Source organism: Calypte anna, chromosome Z, assembly GCF_003957555.1.
Source record: "Calypte anna isolate BGI_N300 chromosome Z, bCalAnn1_v1.p, whole genome shotgun sequence".
Classification (NCBI taxonomy): Eukaryota; Metazoa; Chordata; class Aves; order Apodiformes; family Trochilidae; genus Calypte; species Calypte anna.
Window position 1 is genome coordinate 50,097,311 of NC_044274.1, and position 21,314 is coordinate 50,118,624.

Here is a 21,314-nt window from a genome sequence, read left to right on the forward strand (position 1 = left end):
TCTGTCCAGTTCTTGTAAATACTTCAGCCTGAAATGTGGTGTTCTTGTGATACAGTGCTGCAGTGGCAGGAGAGTATTTTTTTCAAGTAAACCAGAATGGAGCAGAGAGGCAGTGTTTATTTAAAGTAAGCTGTGTGAAAGGAGTGTGCTATAATTCAAGAATAACATATATTTATAAATGTAGAATTAAATTACTCAGGATATTCCTAACAAGTGGCTCATATCTAAAGACTGCATCTATCACCAGAGCAGTATTGAAAAGAACAGCTTATCTTTCATTTACATGTTTGTAAAAGAACCAACTGGCAAAGGAAAGAGACTTATTTCTGAACGATAAATGCTTACTTGCTTTCCTTGTCCATCCATATGAAATATAAAGCACTTCTGTGCATGTATCTAGAAAAGGATGATTTCCAGCTCTCTGAGGGTGTTATCTTTGAGTCAGGGCATTATGCTGTCTATATGTTGGGCTCATTCTGCTCTTTTTCAGTAGAGCTTTGTGAAGTAAAAACTATTGCAGTGACCAGTTGATAGAAAAAAGTATTAGGCTAGAATCTCTCACTGCCAGTTTCATTTTTACTATGCATAAACATAATTTAAGCTTGTTGAGTAACAGCATAAGCTATAAGAGTATTAGTAGGAAACCAGTTGCTGTTAAATACTTAGGTTTCCAGTAGCTACCAAGTGAGTTCATTAAACTTGCTGCTGAGGTAGGAGCTCTGCACATCTTATCCAGCCTACTTATTTCCCATCCCTTTTGGCTGATTAAGTTGGTTGTATATTTTGTTTTACTTTCACATGCCTCACCTGCCCCCCACCCTTAAGTTTTCATCTTGATGTTCTTGCAGACTGACTGTTCCTCACAGCAGAGTTATGTTGTGCGCAATAGATGCGAGTCAGATGCTGAGTCACTGAGTGGGCAACACCTGGGCTTTGTTCAGCTCTTGAATCCCCATTGCTGAGCCACTTGCTTTGCTTGACTGCCATGACTAACATACTCATCTTGTATGGTAGCATCAAAATTCTTCAAATGTCTATATGTTGTCATGATTCAGTGGTTAGGGTGAAGCAAAACCCAGAAAACGTAATTGCTCTGTTACCCCATTCTACCTTCCCATGGAAAGACAAAAGGGGAATAAGGAAGAGAGACTTTAAGTTTGGAAATTAAAACTAGAACAGGTTTACTGGAATGGAGAAGGGATTGTAACATGTGGGATGAGTAATAAAAAATGTATACAAGCATATAAAAAACCAGATATCAACATTCACAGAGATAAGTGTCTGAGTGTCCCTTGAGGCAGGGCTGATTCAGGGAAGGGATCCATCTCTCTACCCAGCAGCACCAGATGGATTCAGACCATGCAGAGCATGTGGTGAGCTGCTGACAAGGGCAGTGAAACAGCAAGGAAGAAGGGAGCAGGGAGGCAGCTTCCTCCCCCATTCTGGCTTTTATAGGGTATGGCTGAAATTGGGAAGGAACTGACCCCTTTCTGCCCCCACACACACCTTGGATCCCTCAGGGTCCTAAAGGTGCCCTCTCTTTGGGTCCTTGTATTGGTTACCATAAAATTAACTCGAACAATGACAATGTGCACATATACAAACATCCTACCTACCTTTTTCAGATTACTTTAAAGAACTTGGTACTGCTGGTTTTGATGTTGTCTGTATAAATATTTTAGTTTTTTTCGCAAGAAGCCTACTGCTGACATAAGCTGAAATGTGGTTTTATTTTTTGTTTAAAGGAAGCTTTTAGCATGTTACTGCATTATCTCACTAGGGCTTAATCTATGTGACATATTCAGGCAGTGTGGTACAAGGAAGGATGTGTGCAGGTCTTTTCTGAAGACAGTTTTTGAATTTCAAGAGACTGGACATTTGGCATTAGGATAAGTCTTCAGTCTTTTGATAGCAAGTATGTTGGAAGCAACAGATTGCTTAATTGTAAGGCTGGATTAGATTGCAAAGTTTTACTTTGTTTGAGAACTTGATGCCACAGGAGATAGAGTCGCTTTGACTTGGAAAAGATATGACTTGGCAACCAGATAGAGATCTGGTTTTCCACTTTGGAAAAACTTTCCTTATTTGAGTGGGGTGACAAATGCACCACCACTCTAGGCAACTTGGACATGGCTGTCTCTATAAGTGCTTGTAAGCTGGTATTAGAAGCAGCTGAAGCTTCAGTGGCTAACACTGTTGTGAAGGAGCAAGAATGGCATGAAAACTGGTTATTCTCTTTTTTTCAATTTGAAGAGGAGGAAAGTTGTAGTGAGTTTTTTGGTGTTTTTACAGCTTAGTAAGAAAAAATTAGATCTCTGAGCAGGAAAAATCAGCATCTCTGGATGGGAGAGTTCTGTTGGGCTTTTCATTTCATTGCAAGCACACTTGCATTCCTGAAATGCAGCCTTACAGAATGCTTATGTTCAAAATCAGGAGAAACTGGGCTCTTAAGTTTCTTTGAATATACACATCGGTTTTCCTGAGGTGGAGAAAGGGAAGGGTATGAAGACATTTTGATTCTGTTTCATGTTTATATGTGAAGTTGAAGTAAAATAAAGTTCTGCAAGACATACTTTTTAAATAGTAAATTAAGGCAAACATCTAAGAATGAAGGAGCTCTGTGTCAGAGTCAGTACTGTGCGTTTCTTAGTTTCACATTGTGCCTATTAGTGTAATTGTGCAAATACTCCACTGCTCTTTCGGGGCTCTTCCCTTTCTCTTCTTAAGAATTTCTTGAACAATTTTAGATTCAATACTCCAGTAAAACCTGTGACCTCAGGCAACTCCCCTAAATTAGTTAAGAACCTCTTCCAGTGCTCATGTCCAGACTTCTGATAAAACCTGTTGAGTTGATCTGATTGAATGGATCTTGCACATTCCTTATAACTGGGCAAATCTTCCTTTTGCTGGAGTACTACTGCAACTTCTTGACCTGGGTTAAGGAACACCACACCTCCACACCCCTTTTTAGACCTCTGTCAACACTGTGTTTTCTCTTCCCTGCTGTAAATCTTTCTATCCTGTCCTTCACTCTGCTGTTCCCCCTTAGCTGGCTACTCCTGTGGTTGGCTCTTCCTGCCCATTTCTTGTTGACAGGAACCATGTGGCAGGGTGACAGTTGCATTCCTTTTCCTCTCCCCTGTGGCAGCTGCTTTCCCAGCACTGCTGGATAACAAGATTCTCCATCCTCTGCATTGCCACCTTACCTGTCACTGCTCAGGCTGATCAGTTTCTTATCTGTATTGACTTTTTTAATATTCTAAGCTAAGTTTTCAGCATGCTGCAGGAGAGTTTGCCATGAAAGCTAGTAGCATCCTCATGGGTCTCTTAAACAGGAGGCCTTGTGTGGTCAGGAGGTCATCATGGTCAGGCTCTGCAGGCTGCAACTACCAGTAGCTCAAAATATTCAAGCCCTCCTAAACCCATACAAAAAGACATTGCACAAATGATAATGGCAAGTGAGAATCCAGTTTTAGGGTTGTGTAGCTTCTGGCTGTAACTACAGCAGCATCTTCCCAGTAAGTGTGTAGAAATGGGAAGATAAAAAAGAGGAGCAAATTACAGGTCAAAATAGCAATGTAAGTCGCTTAGTCCTTGCTGTAGGGATGAGAGTTAACAAGTTGTGATGGTTTGATAATTAACTTGATTGAAGTATCTAGGTCATTAATAGGCTTGGCAGTGAGGTAAATTGACTTAAAATATTTTTTGTTTCAAGTTCATGGGTGTAGGAGATTTTTTTGTAGAGTTAAACTGTTGGCTGACTGTGGATCAGAGACCCTGAGTTAATGGCTGGTTATTAAGAACACCGAGACTGCTCCTGTAAAGCAAATTAATGTTTGTTCTCTGTCCTAATAATTTCCACTTCAGTAAACACAGGTGTACTAAGTATCTTTGGAAGAGTATTAGTATAATAGTGAAGTGATCTTTCAAATGTGAAATTGCATGGTAGCCCCTTATGCCTTTTAAAGAGGGAGTAATCTTTTTGTGGCAATAATCAAGTGAGTTTTATCAGCCTAAAAATTAGTTTTCTAATGAAAGGAGGCTGATCAGGATGGCTTAGTGCCTGCCCTGTGTTTTGCTGTAGTGCTTTCAAAATAAAAATAACAGGAGGTACTTCCGTCTTTTAATACGGAGGGTTTTATGTTAATTCTTGTGCCTGAAAGTGCCTGGGGGAGGTGGCACAGGACTATTTCCAAACAGGGCAATAGGCTTGTTGAAGAAGTTTGAACCAGCTCTGTGTCCGTTGAGCTTCTCTGTTGCTTTTGTTTTTTTCAGAGAAATGACTTCTACAGAAATTAATGAGCAAGCCATTCTCTAGAGCCTGGGCACCTAAAGGTTTGCTGGAAGGTTAACAGAAAGCTAAAATCTCTCTGGAAACACAATTATTACCTCTATAGCTAGTTTTAAATAGTCTCTAAAAACTTGTTGAGATTTTTCTTCCAATTTTAAATTTCTTCCATTTTTATTTCCCCTGCATGCATGAGCAAGGAAACAAAGAGGACTTTGTTTTACATTTTCTACTTAATGTAAACCACTGATGGTTTCCCATAAGTAGTCTTAAACATTGAAAAGTGGGTTAGAAAGACTTTTCATGCATATGGTATCTTGTTCTTAAACAGTGTGACTGGTAATGTCTAAACAGATTTAAACTGTCTGGTGTTGTCTAGCTAGTGGATATGCAAGAGCATAGGCTTGGGGTGCCACTGCCAAGGAATCACCTGACTCTTTACTTTTCTCCTGGTGGCTGACATGGTGGCACTGAATAGTCAGAGGTATTCACAGATTTTCCTGAGTGGCAGCTGCAGTGTAAATGGAGTTACAGGGCCCCGTGGTCTGAGTGAGCTGTGGGTTGTGTTACACAATGAGTTAGCCAGAGCATATGGGCTGGCTGGGGAGAGTCAGCCAATGATGCAGATGCCAATAGCTGTTTGAATAGGCAAAATTATTGAAACCCACTTTTTTTTTTTTTTAAATAGTAGAAAACATCTTTATGCACCATGTATTCTATGTCATACAACAGTGAAGCAGTGGGGTTCTTCTTTGGTGTGAGTTGCCATAAGCATGCCCTCAATGCACCATTGAGCTGTCTGTTCCTTTTGAATCTTGTGGTGTCCCAGTAGATCACTCCAGCCAGTGCCTAGTATCTTGTCTGATGAATGGCAAGCTCTTAGCTGATTAAGTGTTTATTTAACCTCTCTTATTGTCTTAAGTAACTTCAGTACTGGGGTATAGATGGTAGATTTTTATCACATGGAGACTACTCAGATTGATAGGGATATTTCACTGTTTGTTCTTGGAGATAAGATTGTCTTGTACGCACAGATGTTGGAAATGGTGATCTAAAAATCCTTGAAGTGCTGCCACCAGACTCTAGGTATTTGTTGCATGATATGGAATTAATTACACTGTTACATTTTTACCATACTGATTGCAATCATTTTTTTCTTCCTAGCCTTCAAACTGTCTTCTCTTTCACTCTGTCCTATTGCCACCTAAGTGCATTAATATAAGCTGTTCCAAAGGAAGACATCAGAATTTTGCAGCTAACTCAGCTTGCTCTAATACTTACATTCTCATGTCCATTTTCTTAAACAGTTTTAAATGGCTATATTCCTGACTCTTAATATTCTCTAGAAAGGTGTTTGTGATGGCCATGAATATTTTAGGCAGCTTTAATCATATATCCCCAATAAAAACTCTAACTTGCACTGACAAAATTGTAGCTAGGTCTGCATAGAGCTCATATCTATATATTATACAGAACTTTTGGATATTCCCCTTATGTAAATTGGCATTAACTGGCTACCTCAGCATTTTATAGAAGACACCATGTAGTTTTGAAACCAGAATAACTTTGTGCTTCTGGAGGATCTAAAGCTTTGTTCAACAATTCTTAGCTTATCTTCTGGTGATAAAGGTCAGGTGGGAGAGCACTTGTGGATCTTTTTGATGTTTTCCAGTATAGAAATGCTACTTATCTTCACCAGCATAAAGCAATACCATGAATACCACAGATTTGTTGAGTTTTCCTTTCTCTGTAGATTAGTAAATGCCATTGTACTACTGCCTACATTTTTCTCATCTACTGCAGGCCTGATTTGTATGCATATGCTTCTCAAAATTCTGTAGATTGTCATTGAGTAGATAAGGGACTACTGCCTTCCCAACCACTGAAAGTGAAAATTATGGAGGATTTCACATAATTGCGAAATTGCATAGCCATGGGAAGAAGAAAATGGAAAAAAGTAACTGTCAGTGCTGTGTGTGGAGTTTCTTCCCTAAAGGCCTTGGTTTTAACTTTCTCTGTCTTGTGTTTCTTTTTGACCTGGGACAAAGTTTAAACTGTGCGTACTCCCTCTTGCTGTTGTTTTGTAGTGTTTACATAACACTAAATGCTTTTAACAACAGTTCAGCCCTTCAAAAGCTGGCTCTTTCAGTCTTTAACATCTTGTTCTCTCAACCGTATCTTAATTCTTTCTTGGCTGCTTTCAAGCACCTTTCTTTGGTCTCCAGCTGCCTCTCTAATAGGTGTGTACCTCTTGGGTTCTCTTTCTGGTTTCTGTACGTGCATAATTGGTTGCTTGCACAAAAGTGACCTTTGTCAGATGTAAAACAGAAATACCCAAATCTGACTCAGTGGACTTGAACTGGCCAAGGAGTCCGAACAGCACCCTGAATTCTCCCATGTTTGAGTTTGGTTGATTGCTCTGCCACAGGTCTCCTGAGTGGCCTCAATGCACACTTGAGTCTGCACCTCCTTTGGAGCTCTCTGCTTACCTGACACAGTTGCATTATTTGCGAAGTAAATACGCAGGACAGCAGGTAGAGCTGTGTCTTTGTCTTGCTGGTCTTGAATCATGGACTTGGCTTTAACATCTCCACAATGTACAAGCTTTTACTCTGGATCTACACTGGAGGTACTTCCCTGGGTCAAATAAAGGCATGGCAGCAATGTTTATGCTTGTCATCTTACCTGTAAGAAAAAGGTAATAATAGCATATTCCACTGGACACCTGAGGACTAACACTTTAATGGTAATCAGCAATACCAGATGTTGATGTAAAAATGACAGTGTTGTTGTTTCTTTACCTGTCCTTCCATGTGTGGCAGGCTTGACAGCTGCTAGAAACAGCACATCTGGTGATGCGCTGGAGTTTGGGAGAGGGTGAACAAAGTTACAGGTTCCCCGACAGACAGGTTTTGTTTAGTTTTAGAAGTAGTTTTGTTGGAGTCTCTGTTGGACAGACTGTTTTTTAGAGACTACAGCTCTGTTTTCTATGGATTTGGATGGCAATCACTGCCATAGCAGTGATTTAACTTAACAACTGACTTAATATTAGTGTAGGACAATAGTGTGATGGAGGCATGATAGTTAACTGAAGGATCCATTATGAGTTATTTTACTGGAATATTTTTGTGGCTTGCCAAGAGCATGCTGCTCTTCTGCTACTCTTCTACTCAAGTGGGTTGCTTAGAATGCTACTAGATTATTCCAGGAAATGGCCCTTTGGATTATTAAATCTGAAATACCATCTGCTGTGTTTTTGAGAAGGTACATTAAACTGTACAACTTCAGTGCCACTGCAGAAGACACAAAGCAACAAAACAAAGTACAGCAGCATGGAGCAAGATGGTCTAATGTATAAGTACAAACCATGGTCTTGGAGTACAAAATTGCAGCTTTTCTAAAGCAAGCATGGTTCATTTGGGGGCATAACTTGTTTTGCAGCACTTCCATACCACCAGATGCTGTACTGTATGAAAATGTTTTTATTGCTGTCTCTGCTACTGTTTATCAATTCATTGTCTATACAGTCTGTTGAAATAGTAAGATTAGATAAATGCACATGCCAAGTTAAGCTCCCTTGCTTTTTCAGATACAAGTAATTGATTTTTAAGGTTGGATGGTAAAACCTTTGTGTTTGCGTGTGGGGCTTGCTGTGGAGCATGTGTCTGCACTACCTGAAATTTCATTAGTGGTTTGAGTCTGTAATCTGTCTGAAATCATGCTTTTCAGAGGCCACTGAGCCACCACTGCCAGACAAACACTGGAAAGACTTTTATTTCTGCTGCTGTGGTCTCTGCTGCCTGTTGGAGGGAGGGCTATTGAAACAGGTTTAGATTTTGCAGCTGGGTGATGTATGCCAGTCCGAGTTGTGTTAACTAAGTCACACAGAATTTGCAAGGTTTTTAGGCTACAACTGTTCTATTTTGGCTTTTCCCCCCATTTCATCCAAATAAAAAAACAGTTCCTGCTGTAAAAAGGAATAGTTCAGACCACACCTTCACCAGGCACATCTTGCCCCTGAGATTTTGGACACTGACTTAATATTTCATCTTCATTTGCTCTTTTGGGTACCGTTCTTTCTGCTGAGAATTAAATGAAGTTTCTTAAGGAGAAATGACTATGAATGTTCAACCTTCTCCAGTATGGCAAGCTTCCTTCCTGGTACCACTTTATTTCCTGTCTTATCAGTCTTTGTACCCAACCCCTGGCAGCCTGAAACCAACCAAAGACCAGGGGAATAAAATGAGGCATCCCTGTGATTATCAGCCTGGGCTTTGTTAGCACTGCCCCTCCCCCCACTCAGCACATTATCTCAAAGAACAGTCATTGAATTTGGTGGTTGACAATCCAGTGCTAAATCTGAATGTCTCTGGAAACAGAAGACAGCAAAACAAGGCCTTTCTAATCGCAAAGACCAGGGCCTGTCATGAAATAATAGCACCTGTGCTGTTGTTGCCTGCTGGTGTGTTGCTGGACAGCCTCTGTAACCATTTTCCTCCCAGCACCATAGAAATGGCCGAATGGACAGGAGCTGGTTTGTGCTGGGAGCCTAGAAGCCTGCAGTGGCTCTGGGGCTGTGCCAGGGCTCCTGTGAGTTTCCTGAGCAGCACCTTGCCTTGTGGACTCTAATCACTGATTAACCCACATAAGGCACAGCCGTAATAAAGAGATTAAAAGAACTAACAGTATCTGTGCTGCCATCTTGTGAACCAGAATTTTATAACACCTTTTAAGGTTATTTTGTAAATATGGCAGTGTTGCCATGGCAGCAGAAATCTGGTGTGGAAAAATGTTGCTGAAATGATTTACTGCTGGTTGAGTGCATTGTACAGGGCAGGCAAGTTGTCACTCTGGCTCTCCTCTGTACATCTAAATTGAACATGAAGTGCATCAGAATGGCTTTGATAAGGATCACGAATGTTGCAATAAACTTAATGCAGGTGTGCACAACACAATAAAATGAAGTAATGCTCAGTGAGATCTGTATTGCTTTAAATACTTTTGCACAAAGAATTGTGCATAAACTGCGTTTCACAGTTTTCATTGTAGTTCTTATTGAAAGTCAGTATCCTGCCTGGTGAAGTCATAATCATAAATATACATTGAGGTGCTAAATGATTTTGTGCTAATTTTATGTGCTGAATCTCTGAGACCTTATGTAGCCAAATGATCTGGTGTCTTCTGTGACACTATCTCTATTACTTCTTGTATGCAATGTAAGAGAAATGGTGTCTTGAATGACCTGCATCATGCCTTCCTTCCCTGCATTGCACCATCATATGACCCATGATCACAAAATGCTGACTTCTTTCAGATGAAGCATGTTTTTAGGATGGATAATACTTGAGATACAGTGGAGACTGTCACTGGAGTATGAATCTAGAGCCTCAAATTTGAGAGTGCTTCCAGGATGTCTGGCTCCAGGACTAAGTTGGCAGCAGAGAGCTGTAGCTCTTACTTGAGCCAAGGCTCCCAGCTCTACGATTTGGAGCTGAATGCCCCAGAATGTGAGAAAATAGTCTGAATAAGGTAGTTTTCTCATCTGCCTGCTCTGTCACTGCTTTCCACAGACTCTAGCTGCAGCCTTCAAGTTTCTTCAGTCTTTTTAATGCAACTCATACTTTTTGCCTATATCTATTTTCAGGGAACAGCTGGAACCTTTGCATGCGTTTGCTCTGGAAATAGCCTGTGGCTATTCATGAAACAAATGTATTATAAGGTTTCTGGATTGAGATGTATCATATAAAACCTTGCGGTCTAATGAGAACAAATTCCAAAGTTAACACAGTCTTCCTTATAAACAACTTAATGCCACCACCTCTCAACCAAGTAACATGCCTATCTTGCTCCTGCTACTCTCACCCCCCTTTTTAAATCCGTGTATATGGCACTGTTGGTTGGCTAACATATTTTTTTTTTTACCAAAAAACAAACACAAAAAAGCAAATGACGGGTGAAGGACTGAAGTTTTTTTTTAACAAATCTTTAGATTTAGAAAATAAGGACATAATATTGTGGAACTCTAAATGGCGAGTTCTCATGCTTCACACTATTATATATTTCTAAGTGTCTTCCAAGTTTTTGACTTAAAAATGATCACAGACATTTAAAGTTAGAATCTAACTTTTTATTTTATAGCAACAAGATTTTTTCATGCTTTGTTTGGAATGAGATGGCTGCATTGTAATCTCTAGGTCAACAGTCTGTTTCACTTCCCCACAGCATGCGTGTACTGTAACAGACTGTGAAAGGCTGTGGTTGCGAGCCAGGCTGGTAGTTAGTGGATGGTAACTTTTCACCTAGTCTTCACTATATCTTTTTCGTAGCATCCAGTGGTCTGAGCTTTGGCTCTGGTGTCCTGCCCTTGCTTCTTCAAGGGTCTGCTTCCCAAGAAGGAAAAAAACTGGGTGCCCTTGAATCCCCCTCTTACAGCATAAAATCTGAGAAAGCAGAGCAGCACAAGCATAGATTTTGCTGCAATATCTAGTGCATGCCAAATGTGATAGCTTTGGATGGGTTATATTCTCTTTCCTTTGAACACTGGCTCCAGCATTTCCAGTCCCTTAGCTATCTGTGTGTGCTTTACTGACCACACAGACTGTCAGTAACTACTTCATAAACTGGTTAAGTTCATAGTGCAGTGCTGGTGCCTCCAGTTCCCTTGACCTTTGTATTGAATGAGGTTCAGGGCTTTTTTTTTGCTTTTGAAATGCAAGCCTGAGCTCATTATACTGCTGCTGTTTTGCGTGGTCAAATGTGGAAACTGGAATCTCTTGGTGAGCAGCATGCTGTTTACTGCTCATGGGTCTGGCACAGAAGTCATCATTGTTATCTTGCCAGAAATTCACTGTTGAACTGCTCTGCCTTGGACTGCCAAGAGCCAAAACCAGAACTGAGCAAAGCAGAAGGAATTGTACCTCTGTATTTTCTCCTGGCAGGTATTCCATCCTGTATATCAGAATGAAAGTTTTGGAGAAATATTTCAATTTATCAGGTCTGGTTTTAAAGGCAAATCCTTTGTTTCAGTGCTGGCAAGTACTGCAATATTACAAAAACAAAAGCAGTCTGCATTTATGCAGATTGGTATATGATACCAAGTATCTATCTTCAGGAAAATGCCTGTTTATACAAGTTTAAATGCAACTGAGAATGAAAACTGGCACGTTTGTCTCTACAGGGCTGTTCTAATGATAGCTAATTCTTGATGGTGCTGCCCAGGACTTCAGGGACATTGCACGTTTTGGTCTGCTTCCACCATGTAAAGAGGTTTGGGTTTAGCTGTAATGAGTGACCAAGTCAATCATGCTCACTGCTATGGCTGTTTTTCATGGTGCACATGTGCCATTAAGTTAAGGTTGTTAAAAACACAGTATTAGTTATGGGATTACACTGTAGAAAAAGAAATGCAGACATGCATATTTGTATTTGATAGCTTTACTAGTCTTATTCCACAAGCTTCGTGCTGAATGCAAGCATTCTGTCTAGCATTGAGTTATAGGCCTTTCTTCTTGTGTAGTCACAGTATTGATTATTTTTTGTGGGGAACAGTTTCTGCAATGGGCTTAAATCTGATGCTGATGCTGCAGTTCTGTGTGCTCAGGAAACCAGCGGGTGAGCCAAAGGCAATGATGTTTTTTCAGCCCTGAAGAAAAATAAATTACTCTAAAGGTACCTGTAAATCCTTCTTGTCAGGTGGATATTCTCTATTTCACTTAAAGAAACAGAAGAATTTCTGTTTGGGGGTTGGTTTTTTTTTTTCAGTGCAGCCTATTCCTGCTGTCAGCACCATGTTCATATAATGACTTTCATAAACGCACCAAACTGTGTCTTAAAAAGCAGAACTTCACAACCTTAAAATAATGTTTTTTTCTGTTGAAAACCACAGTTTCTTCTTAACTGAATCAGTGTAAAAGGAACAAAACTACTGTAACTGCAAGCGTTGGAGACAAAAGCACTGAAGATATCTCTCAATAAATACTAGGAGAGAGAGAGAGTAACAGATTTGGGCAGCTGTTTGCATAACTAAAATTAACAAGGTTGTTTGTAAATGTACAGGATTTCATGCAAATCCTGAGGATTTTTCTTCCTCCAATTAAATATGTTCAAAATGAAGCGAATCCTTTTACAGTAGATCTTGTAGCTGAGTTTTGCAACTTCCAGACATTAGTACAACCTGTCTTAAATGTAATACAGCTGTAGTTCTCTTCTCAGCCTTGGGCACTGATTCCTAAAAGATGTAAGTTACAGTTGCCCTGTTGCAGACCTATGAGTTATTCTAGAATGGATATTACTTATAGATTTTTAGCTACAAAGAGAAACTCTCTGCATCTTTTATGTCTTTTCTATTTACATCTATTTTTTCTTTTACTTTTTTTTTCCCACTGAGTTACTAACATTCTCCCTCTAAAAAGATGCTTGCATGTCTGTTTATGTAGGCTTGTTAGATTGACAGCTGTATTCTTCATTACCTTTTTTTTTTTTCTGGTTTCTTTGCTTCCCCATACTGTTTCCTGTTTGTTCCTCAGTGTATTGCATTTACTAAGTAGTAGCCTCAAGAACAAGGTGGGTTTGGATTAATCTTAAATGCTTATTACCATACTAGAAATATGAAAAATAGTTTTTTGGTTGTTGAAAGCAGAAGGTTTGAAAAGCTAAACAGTACCTTTCATGTTAGATCAGTATCTCATTTACAGCTTAGGGAATAACTCATTTCATATGGGCTTTTTATAAAACCACTTTGTGTTACAAGAATAAGTATTTGGAGAGTTATAAAGTAGAACTGCTCCAAAGGCTGCTGTTCTCTCCTAGTGCTTTGCCCAGGTTGCTATTAGCCCTTCATTCTCAGCACTGAGAGATGACTTGTTTTTGGACATACAGTTAAATGTAATGCCTGGGTCAGTGCTGACACATGGAGCTCTTTCTGCTGGTGAACCTCAGCTGTATAGTGAGGGAAAACCTTCGCTATGGTGAGGAGGAGCTGCTTATGGTGGAAAGGAAAACAGCAGGTCTTGGCTGGCATTTGGGAGGAGCTCCTGCAGCAGCTGATTTTGGGCCACAGGGAAGTTGCCTCTGAGTAGCAAACTTTTGTACTAGAAGGTAGAATTTCAGGGGATACGTATGTCTTAAAAGAGAGTTTCAATGTAATCTTGCGTTTGTGTCCTGGACTAAAGATGTCAGAAAAGTTTTCATAAGAAAATGGAGAAGTACAAGTGTAATGGATCCAGTGCAGGGTGCTAAATGCTACTCTGGGGACATACAGCTCATCTTGCTGGAAATAGTCCACAACAGGGTGAGCTTCAGCTCGTGGTGAATACCTCTTGTGGCTCAGCAAGCTGCTGCATCTTCTTCATACAGCTCTTTTAGAAGACACAAAAAGGGAAATATCCTCTATAGAAACTAACTGAGTTGAGTGAGACTCAGGTTTGCTGGAAGCACACATTCTTTGTATATTTGTCTTTGTCCTCTGTTTCAGAGAGGACAAATATTGTGACATTTTGCCTTAGTGTGTTATATCTATTTAGTCTATGAAAAGTCATTAATAAGGATGGCTTGGGACAGTTGGCATGCACCCATAACACATGAACAATCAATATAGGATGGAGCAGGGAAACTTGTCAGGGATAAGATTCTCCTCACTGCAGCAGCTTTTATACTACAAACCACATTTCTCCTAATGACACTCGCTCTGTGCAGTTTTTTGTGATATTGTCCCATATTTATGGCTCGTGGTTTCCTGAAAAGCTGTTTGGGTAGTCTGTGTTTCAGTGAAACAACTTTCATATGTCCTGTAACAAATCCAAGAATGTAATGGAGTAGGTCATTTGTATTGAGTTTTAAGATGAAACAAAATGATATAGTGAGCTTTTTCCTTCTCCATGTGGAGGAAAAACTGGCTCATTTTCAACTTGGATCCCAGATTTTTGGTTTCTGAAGTCACCATTGTGGAGGTGATACTAAATTTGTTATGCATCTGATGCAGCAACACTGCCTTAGTGACAGTAAATAAAGCAAACGAATGTCTTCAGCTTTGTTCTTGTCTTTTTGTAATGTCATTAATATCCTAACAATAGCAGAGATTGTCTAAGAAAAAAAAAAACCAAACAATAACCAGATTTGAAGACAAATAAATAAAAATATCACATGGCAAAATAATTGGACCACTAGTGTAAAGAACTTCCAGTCCAGTGATTAGGAAGCTTTTTTTCAGGAGTGCTTTGGTAGCAGTTGCTCTCAGCTACTCAGCATAAACATACCCAATAATGCAGTTTCATATCTGTTACTGTCCTTCTAAACTGATTATGTATGTAATCATTACTGTTTTATATCTATTATTTATCTATCACAAGTATCTGAAACTTAACTAGTTTGAGTTATTTAGTCACTATGTGATGACAGCCATCTCACCTCATAGGCAGGGAGAATGTTTCAGCCCACTCATTGCCAGGCAGACCTCAAAAGTACTGAGATGGGTGTTGCTGTGAGCTTGGTTTGCAGAGCACGGTGGCTGCAGGGGTACGAATCAGGCAGCGTAGCCCTGGCATAGCCAGCACAGAGTTTTCTGAATGCAAACATCTATAATACACAGTACTTCATGTTTTCTTCTGATTTCAGTTTTAATTTCTGTCTATTTAAAAGTCTAGTGCTGTTCAAAAGACCTTAGCTCCCTCAGTGAATGTACATTTTAAAGCATGTTTGTTGGGCATTGATGGGTCAGAACAATGCAGTACAAATACAGTTCTTTAGTTGTTTTGATCAACCATGTGAATCACAGAATCTTGAAATTTCAGGGGTTGGCAGGGACCTTTGAAGTTCATAGATTCTAACACCCCTGCCAGAGCAGGACCAAAACTAGGGCAGGTTACTCAGAAAATTAATATGAATGAATGAGAATTTCCTTCTTGGCCTGTGCTTTTTTTTCTTACAGGTTGTGTTGTGGTAATGACATTAAAAATACAACGGGCAAAAGCAAAAGGGTCACTTCTGTTAATATCATAAATATCAGTGTTTCTGAAATTGTCTCTGTAGGTGGATGGAAGTCTGCTTGGAAGAAGAGCTGCCCCCAACTACAGAGCTGGAGGAAGGCTTAAGAAATGGTGTTTACCTTGCCAAGCTTGCAAAATTCTTTGCCCCTAATGTGGTGTCAGACAAAAAGATCTATGATGTGGAACAGGCACGTTATAAGGTAATAATTTTTTCAGTTCTCCCATCAACAAGACATTAAAAAAAAAGAAAAAAAAAAAAGATCTGTTTCCCAACTCAAATATTCCCAAGCATGGTTGGTTAACTTTCTGCATCTTTTGGAAGACTGTCACGGCTAGATGGAAGACACACAATACTAAGAACCCAGCATGATAAGTTAGAAATATTTTATCCTTAGGAAAACTGTGCTAGTGTCACTTAATATTTTTAAAGCTGAACAAATCACACACCTGGCTCCAGGCAGAACATGATTTTTACCATTTGAGCTTTACCATTTAAGCAATTTCTTTTTTATTAGGAATAGGAGCCAAAAGCTAGTCAGTAATTAAACTTCATACCTATTCCAAACTTTCCACATCTTGTATAGGAGGACATTGATTTCATTAGATAACAGAATCATGGAATCATAGAATGTCTGGTTGGAAGGCACCACAAGGGTCATCTGGTCTAGCCCTTGTAATATTATTGTTTATATGAGATGTTTCAGCATGCCATCAAGCTGAGACTTAAAACTTTCCAAAGTGGGAGAAGATCTCTTGGACTTAAATTACCAAATTTAACACTAAGAAACAAAGCAAGCTACCAGTAATTAAGCTAGGCTTGCTACCTGTGTGAGCTATTCATTACCTCCAAAATTCTCAATAACATAGGAAAAAAAAAATATATATATATGCAGTAGTCCAACAGTGGAATGTACTATGTCGACATATAGAGACGGCAGAAGAAAATTTAAAGTAAACTTTAAGGTGTAATTACCTTCTGGGTTTCATATGGTTAACAGAATAGTTGTTAAGAATCCTGGTTACATTTAAATGCTTCTCTGGAAATCTCCAAACCTTGAATTAAAGTATTTTGTTAGTTTTCTCCTATAACTGCTGCTTGTATAGGCTATAGGAGGAGGGCCAGGCAGGCAGGTAGGTCAGGTGAGTGCCTTAAAGCTCCCTATTGGTTCTCCTTCACCATAGGGCTGCACAGTGTCACCATTTCTGTACTGTAGAGATACTGGTTCCTGATATTTGGTAGCTAGCCTTTACTCCCAAAGATTACTGAAGGGCTGTACATATGGCCACTTAGTTGCAGCCAACCCAGATGTGTACAAGTCTGGCTTATGTTACCTAAAAGATCTGGACAGAGTGGGGTTACTGATGTTTCAGAATGCTCCATTAGCAGGACTGCAACCATGACATTTTGGTCTCCAGATTCAAGCAAGGGAAAATTGCCTGAACTCAGCTTCAGGAGGTAAAAATGGAAAAGAAACAGGAGGACTGGCAACTAGAAAACATGCTGTGTGTAACTTTTATCATCTTTTCCTTCTACATTTCCAATAGAGATCTGGCCTTCATTTTCGGCACACTGACAACACTGTGCAGTGGTTAAGAGCAATGGAGTCCATTGGTCTGCCTAAGGTAAGGCTATAAATTCTAGCACAGGAACTGACTCAAGACATTGACTGGGATCTCCTTTCACCTTCTTTTGCATAAATGCTTTCTTACAGTAAGTCCACAGGGAGGGTAATTGAGGAGAGACACCTGAAGAGAGGAGGTAATGCTGAAAGCAGTAGGGGTTTCAGTGATGATGCTGCTGATGTGTGTGGGCTGGGGTTGCTATGGAAGAGCAACACGGGAGGAAATACCCAGGGTACTTCTCCCATGGGAAGCAAGGACCCTAATAGTGTCTTAGCCACACCTTAGTGCTAGTACAGCAGTCTCTGTGAGGGACTGAAAAAAATATTTTAAACCAGGAAACTTAAAAGTCCACTTCCTGTAGATGACTGCCTCTCATCATGTTTCCTGCTGTTTCCTCCTCTTAATATGTTGCAGTTCCTCTGCCTCTACCCTGTTTGCAAGCTGTCTCTGCATGCTCCTGAGCACCTGCATTGCTATGCTGCAGCTCCTCTTTCAGCAGTTGCTTTCTTGGGTCACCTTTAATATTCATCCCCATGAGCTGTGGATGGGCACAGCAGGAATGCCTGAAGGGCTTCAGGGGCAGGTGGACAGTCTCCGTGGCTTGCTACAGGTGCCCACAAGTATAAAAAGGGGACCCAAGGCTGCTATCAGAAAAGTTAGAGGCAGGGAGGGTCCTGCCTTTCCCAGTTCAGGCTTTTTTTGGGGTCTGATTTAAGTCCTCTGTTCAGATGGCTGATTTCCACCCTGCCATGCCTCCTCTAAATTTTTTTCTTCTGTTGTGGATGATGGTCATGGCCAAAAAAAGCTTTCCCAAGTCTCCCTCCCCAAGCTGTTGTGGGCAAATGATGAAGAGGGCACAGTGTTCCTGACTTACTCAGTCTTGGCCTATTAACTGTGGGATAGTGCAGCTCCCAGTGCCTGGCCTGGCCTGGAAGGATGCTGCCAGCTCTCATGGTTAGCTAGATCTTTTATTTTACTTTTTGTAGAGAAACAGTGTTCAGTGACTGGGACCAAGGCCAGGTACAAATTAGTGGTAGAACCAGAACTGGAACTTATGTTGTGACTTCTTGGCTAAATTGCCCAGTATTACTCTCTCTGAATATCTTTCTCTGTAAATGGTGTATTCAAAAAGTTAGGGATGCTAGCAATTAGAATTGTGTATTTTTAAGCCACACTTGATAGGTTTGGCTCACAGTGAAGCTTTGCAAATTGTAACCACATCCCTGGTTTTGGGTGTCTCTAGGAGGACAATCCCTATTTCTGAGCTTGTGCTGAATCAACTTTTCTAAAAATCTCACTGAAATACTGTCTTATTGAGTAATTTTTTTGCTTTATTAAATTCTTCTTTATGAAAACTACTGATACATTTAAAATAACACCAGAAGACACCTGGTTCATAACTGCATAGAAGCAATAGCTGAAATTCTGTAAGTTTTAAGGTATGGTTCTGCAGAGACCTCATTTAAGCCATTTTTCTGCACAGTAATGTATCTTTTAACTTTTAACTTCTTAATTGTTTTTTGTGTTTTAGATCTTTTACCCAGAGACTACAGATGTCTACGACAGGAAGAACATCCCCAGGATGATATATTGCATTCATGCTCTAAGGTGAGTGGTGACAGGAGGAAAAGTTGAAGTACCTGCCAAATGCAGTAGTGAAAGTCTTGAATTGGCTTTAGTGTGATCAGTATACCAAAATCTGTCGGAATTTACAAGTTCATTATCTTAAAGTTGGAGACACGTCTAATTTTGCCGGGATTGTTGGCCAAATTATTTTCAAAATGGAAATGAAGGACTTGAATTTGGCCCAGTAAGGATAACTCCTCACAAAGGACACATTAATTTCAAAGACACACTGCAGCAGAAGCTGAATGAACAAAAACTTAGCAAAATATTTGTTTTAAACATGTGGCTGACATGCTGATCAGAGTGAAAAAGGTAATGAACTGACATCTTTCTGTCCCGAAAGAGAAGCAAATAATTACTGGATTAATGTAAAAATCAACATTTTCCAAGATTAAGTTTGCAGCATGATTCTGAATGTAAAGTCAGGAAGGCTTTGATCACACCACTGAAAGAAGTGGCTAAATTTTTTTAATGTCTTGCTGTAAGGGTTCTAAACATTTGGAAAATCAAAAGTATTGAACATCTGCCTTGTGCTGTCCCAGAGACACTGGTGTTGGCAGAGAGCTCCTCCCATTTGTGTCTCTCCTAGACCCTTTCCTGCTCACTGAGACCTTTTTATTACTTCCTTGCAACTAGGCTTGTGAAGAACATAATTCACTTATGCCCCAAACTTTTGTGTTCCTAATGGTGTTCAAAGGCACATCATCTGCTCCAGAGCTGTAGGTCAGAAACTCAGAAACAGTTGTAGGCCTGCATCTCATTCAGAATGTAAGAATTGAAGAAACTATTGTTGAGCTTCATTTATTTCCATACCTTCTCCTAAAATGCACATTGTATGTCCTTCAGTGGAGTCTTGCAAATCACACCCCTTTATCAGTATTGAATGATACACAGCCTACATTGAAAGCAGTCTGGGAAACAAGAGAATCAGGACAGGGCACTTGCTTCGCCAGCAGCATTCCCACTTGTGTTGGTGTCTGAGGAACACTAAGCTGCAGGAATCCAGTTCTGTTCCCCTTTTGCTGTTGTTGTAACTACCAACTTGCTGACATCTGTGTACCCAGCTGCTTTGCCTCTGGGTTTGTCAGAGCATCCCCTCCAGGGAAAACAGGTTCACTGACCCTGGGAAAGAGGAAGGACCATGTCCCTGTTGTTTTAGGGTCCAGCACCATGAGAGTTGCAAGCAAGCTTTTTACTTTTGCAGCTGTAGCATATGCAGGCCATACGATCACTATATGAAGGATCACCATTGGGTTTAAATGCTAGGTTCTAATGTATCTTGGAGGACATGCTCAAACTTCAAAGGCTTATAACTTGGGAAAACTCAGAAGTTTGAGGTGAGGAGTTGACCTACTGTCTGTTCTTAGTTGTTACCAAGTCATTACTCCAAAGTAGCATGATTTTGGAGCTCTGCAACAGAAGTATGTAAATTTAATACAGGAGATTTTTTTTCTCCCTCTTGGAAATCCTGAAGCCATTTTTAGTCAATTTTTTTCTATGGTAATTAATTTATGTATAGTCAGTGTAAATAATTTGAGTGCTAAAAATTGGTAAGTTTCTTTTTAATTGCCTTCTTAAGAAATATGAAATATCATTACCTGTATGTAACAGGAGAAAACAGCTCAATCTGTCCAAAAGATCTACTTGACATCTGGAATGTTAACACTCCACAGCAAAAATCTTCCAGTTATCTGGGATCTTGTTGTTCTCTAGGCTGCTAGAGGGCCCCAAAATAGGCAATGACTCTAAGCAAAATAGTTATATATACTATAGGATAAGTCCTGTTTCAAGTCTGAAATGAAGACCATTGTATTTGCGTTATGTGAAACAACTTGCACTGTCAAATACAGCACCACTTTGGCTAGGAAGGAGAAACTTTACAAGTGATTTTTAGACTCCTGTTGAATGTAATTACCTTCTTGCTTTTCTCCTGTTGACGCACCAAAATTTAAACCCAGCCTGAAAAATACAAAGGCATAGGTCTCCTTCCTTGTACCATTTCTCTTGTGAAAGGTGATTTGGATTTTTTCCTCCACTAAATGAAGTTAAGAATTGCTTAATTTCAACTAAGATGCTAACAGTAATTCCTGTTTATAAACAGGAATGCTTATAAAATATTTTGGATTTTTTGTTGGTTTTTTTTTTTTAATCTGGAGAAATTTACTTTTTAAATGATCTCTGCAAGCAGATCACTGCTGTATCTTACGCTGGACAGCTTCAAAACATTGCCAAGGAAGCAGCAGAATAACGTGCATTTTTTTAAATTCATACTCTTTTCAGACCTGTTTCTTATGTTATACATGACCTAAGCATGAAACAAGACCTGGGATCCTCTGCCTGATACAAACTGCAGTTCCACATGATAAATGCAAAGAGAACTTCACCTAGGAACTGGTCTTCCCCCTTTGATTCTCCCCTGCTCCTGATGCCTCCTATCCAGCTTTCTTATCCCCAAGACCCGGTGCTTTTGATTTTATGTGGGCTCTGTGAGGTTGAAGTGACATTGAAAAAGCATTAAGCAAGCTTTTTCAAATAACAAGTGAAATTATGCCTTATTTCTCTGTGCCCTGACTTAATGTTACCTGCAAGACTCGAAGTACATTTTCAGCACCATCTGGTGGTCAATGTGTTTATCCAAACAAAGGAGCAGAGGAAGTAACTCACATGGCTCCAACGTCTTCCTGGAAGTGTTGAATAGCAAAAATGAGTCCCTAATGTTCATACCACTATTTCTTCTTTTGTCTTTGTATTTTGGGGCCCCCAAAAAAGCCAGTCTAGCCCCATGCTGCTGATGA

At 39.9% G+C, this 21,314-nt stretch overlaps 1 protein-coding gene across 3 annotated transcripts in view; it reads left to right on the forward strand.

Moving 5' to 3' along the window:
- Nucleotides 1-21,314, forward strand: part of IQGAP2 (IQ motif containing GTPase activating protein 2) — a 123,082-nt gene that overhangs the window by 48,387 nt on the left and 53,381 nt on the right. For all 3 annotated transcript variants that reach the window (XM_030466972.1, XM_030466973.1, XM_030466974.1), the window contains exons 3-5: nucleotides 15,314-15,470; nucleotides 16,816-16,893; nucleotides 18,425-18,501. In XM_030466972.1, the coding sequence (XP_030322832.1) occupies nucleotides 15,314-15,470; nucleotides 16,816-16,893; nucleotides 18,425-18,501 (312 nt within the window). The remainder of the gene's footprint in view (nucleotides 1-15,313; nucleotides 15,471-16,815; nucleotides 16,894-18,424; nucleotides 18,502-21,314) is intronic.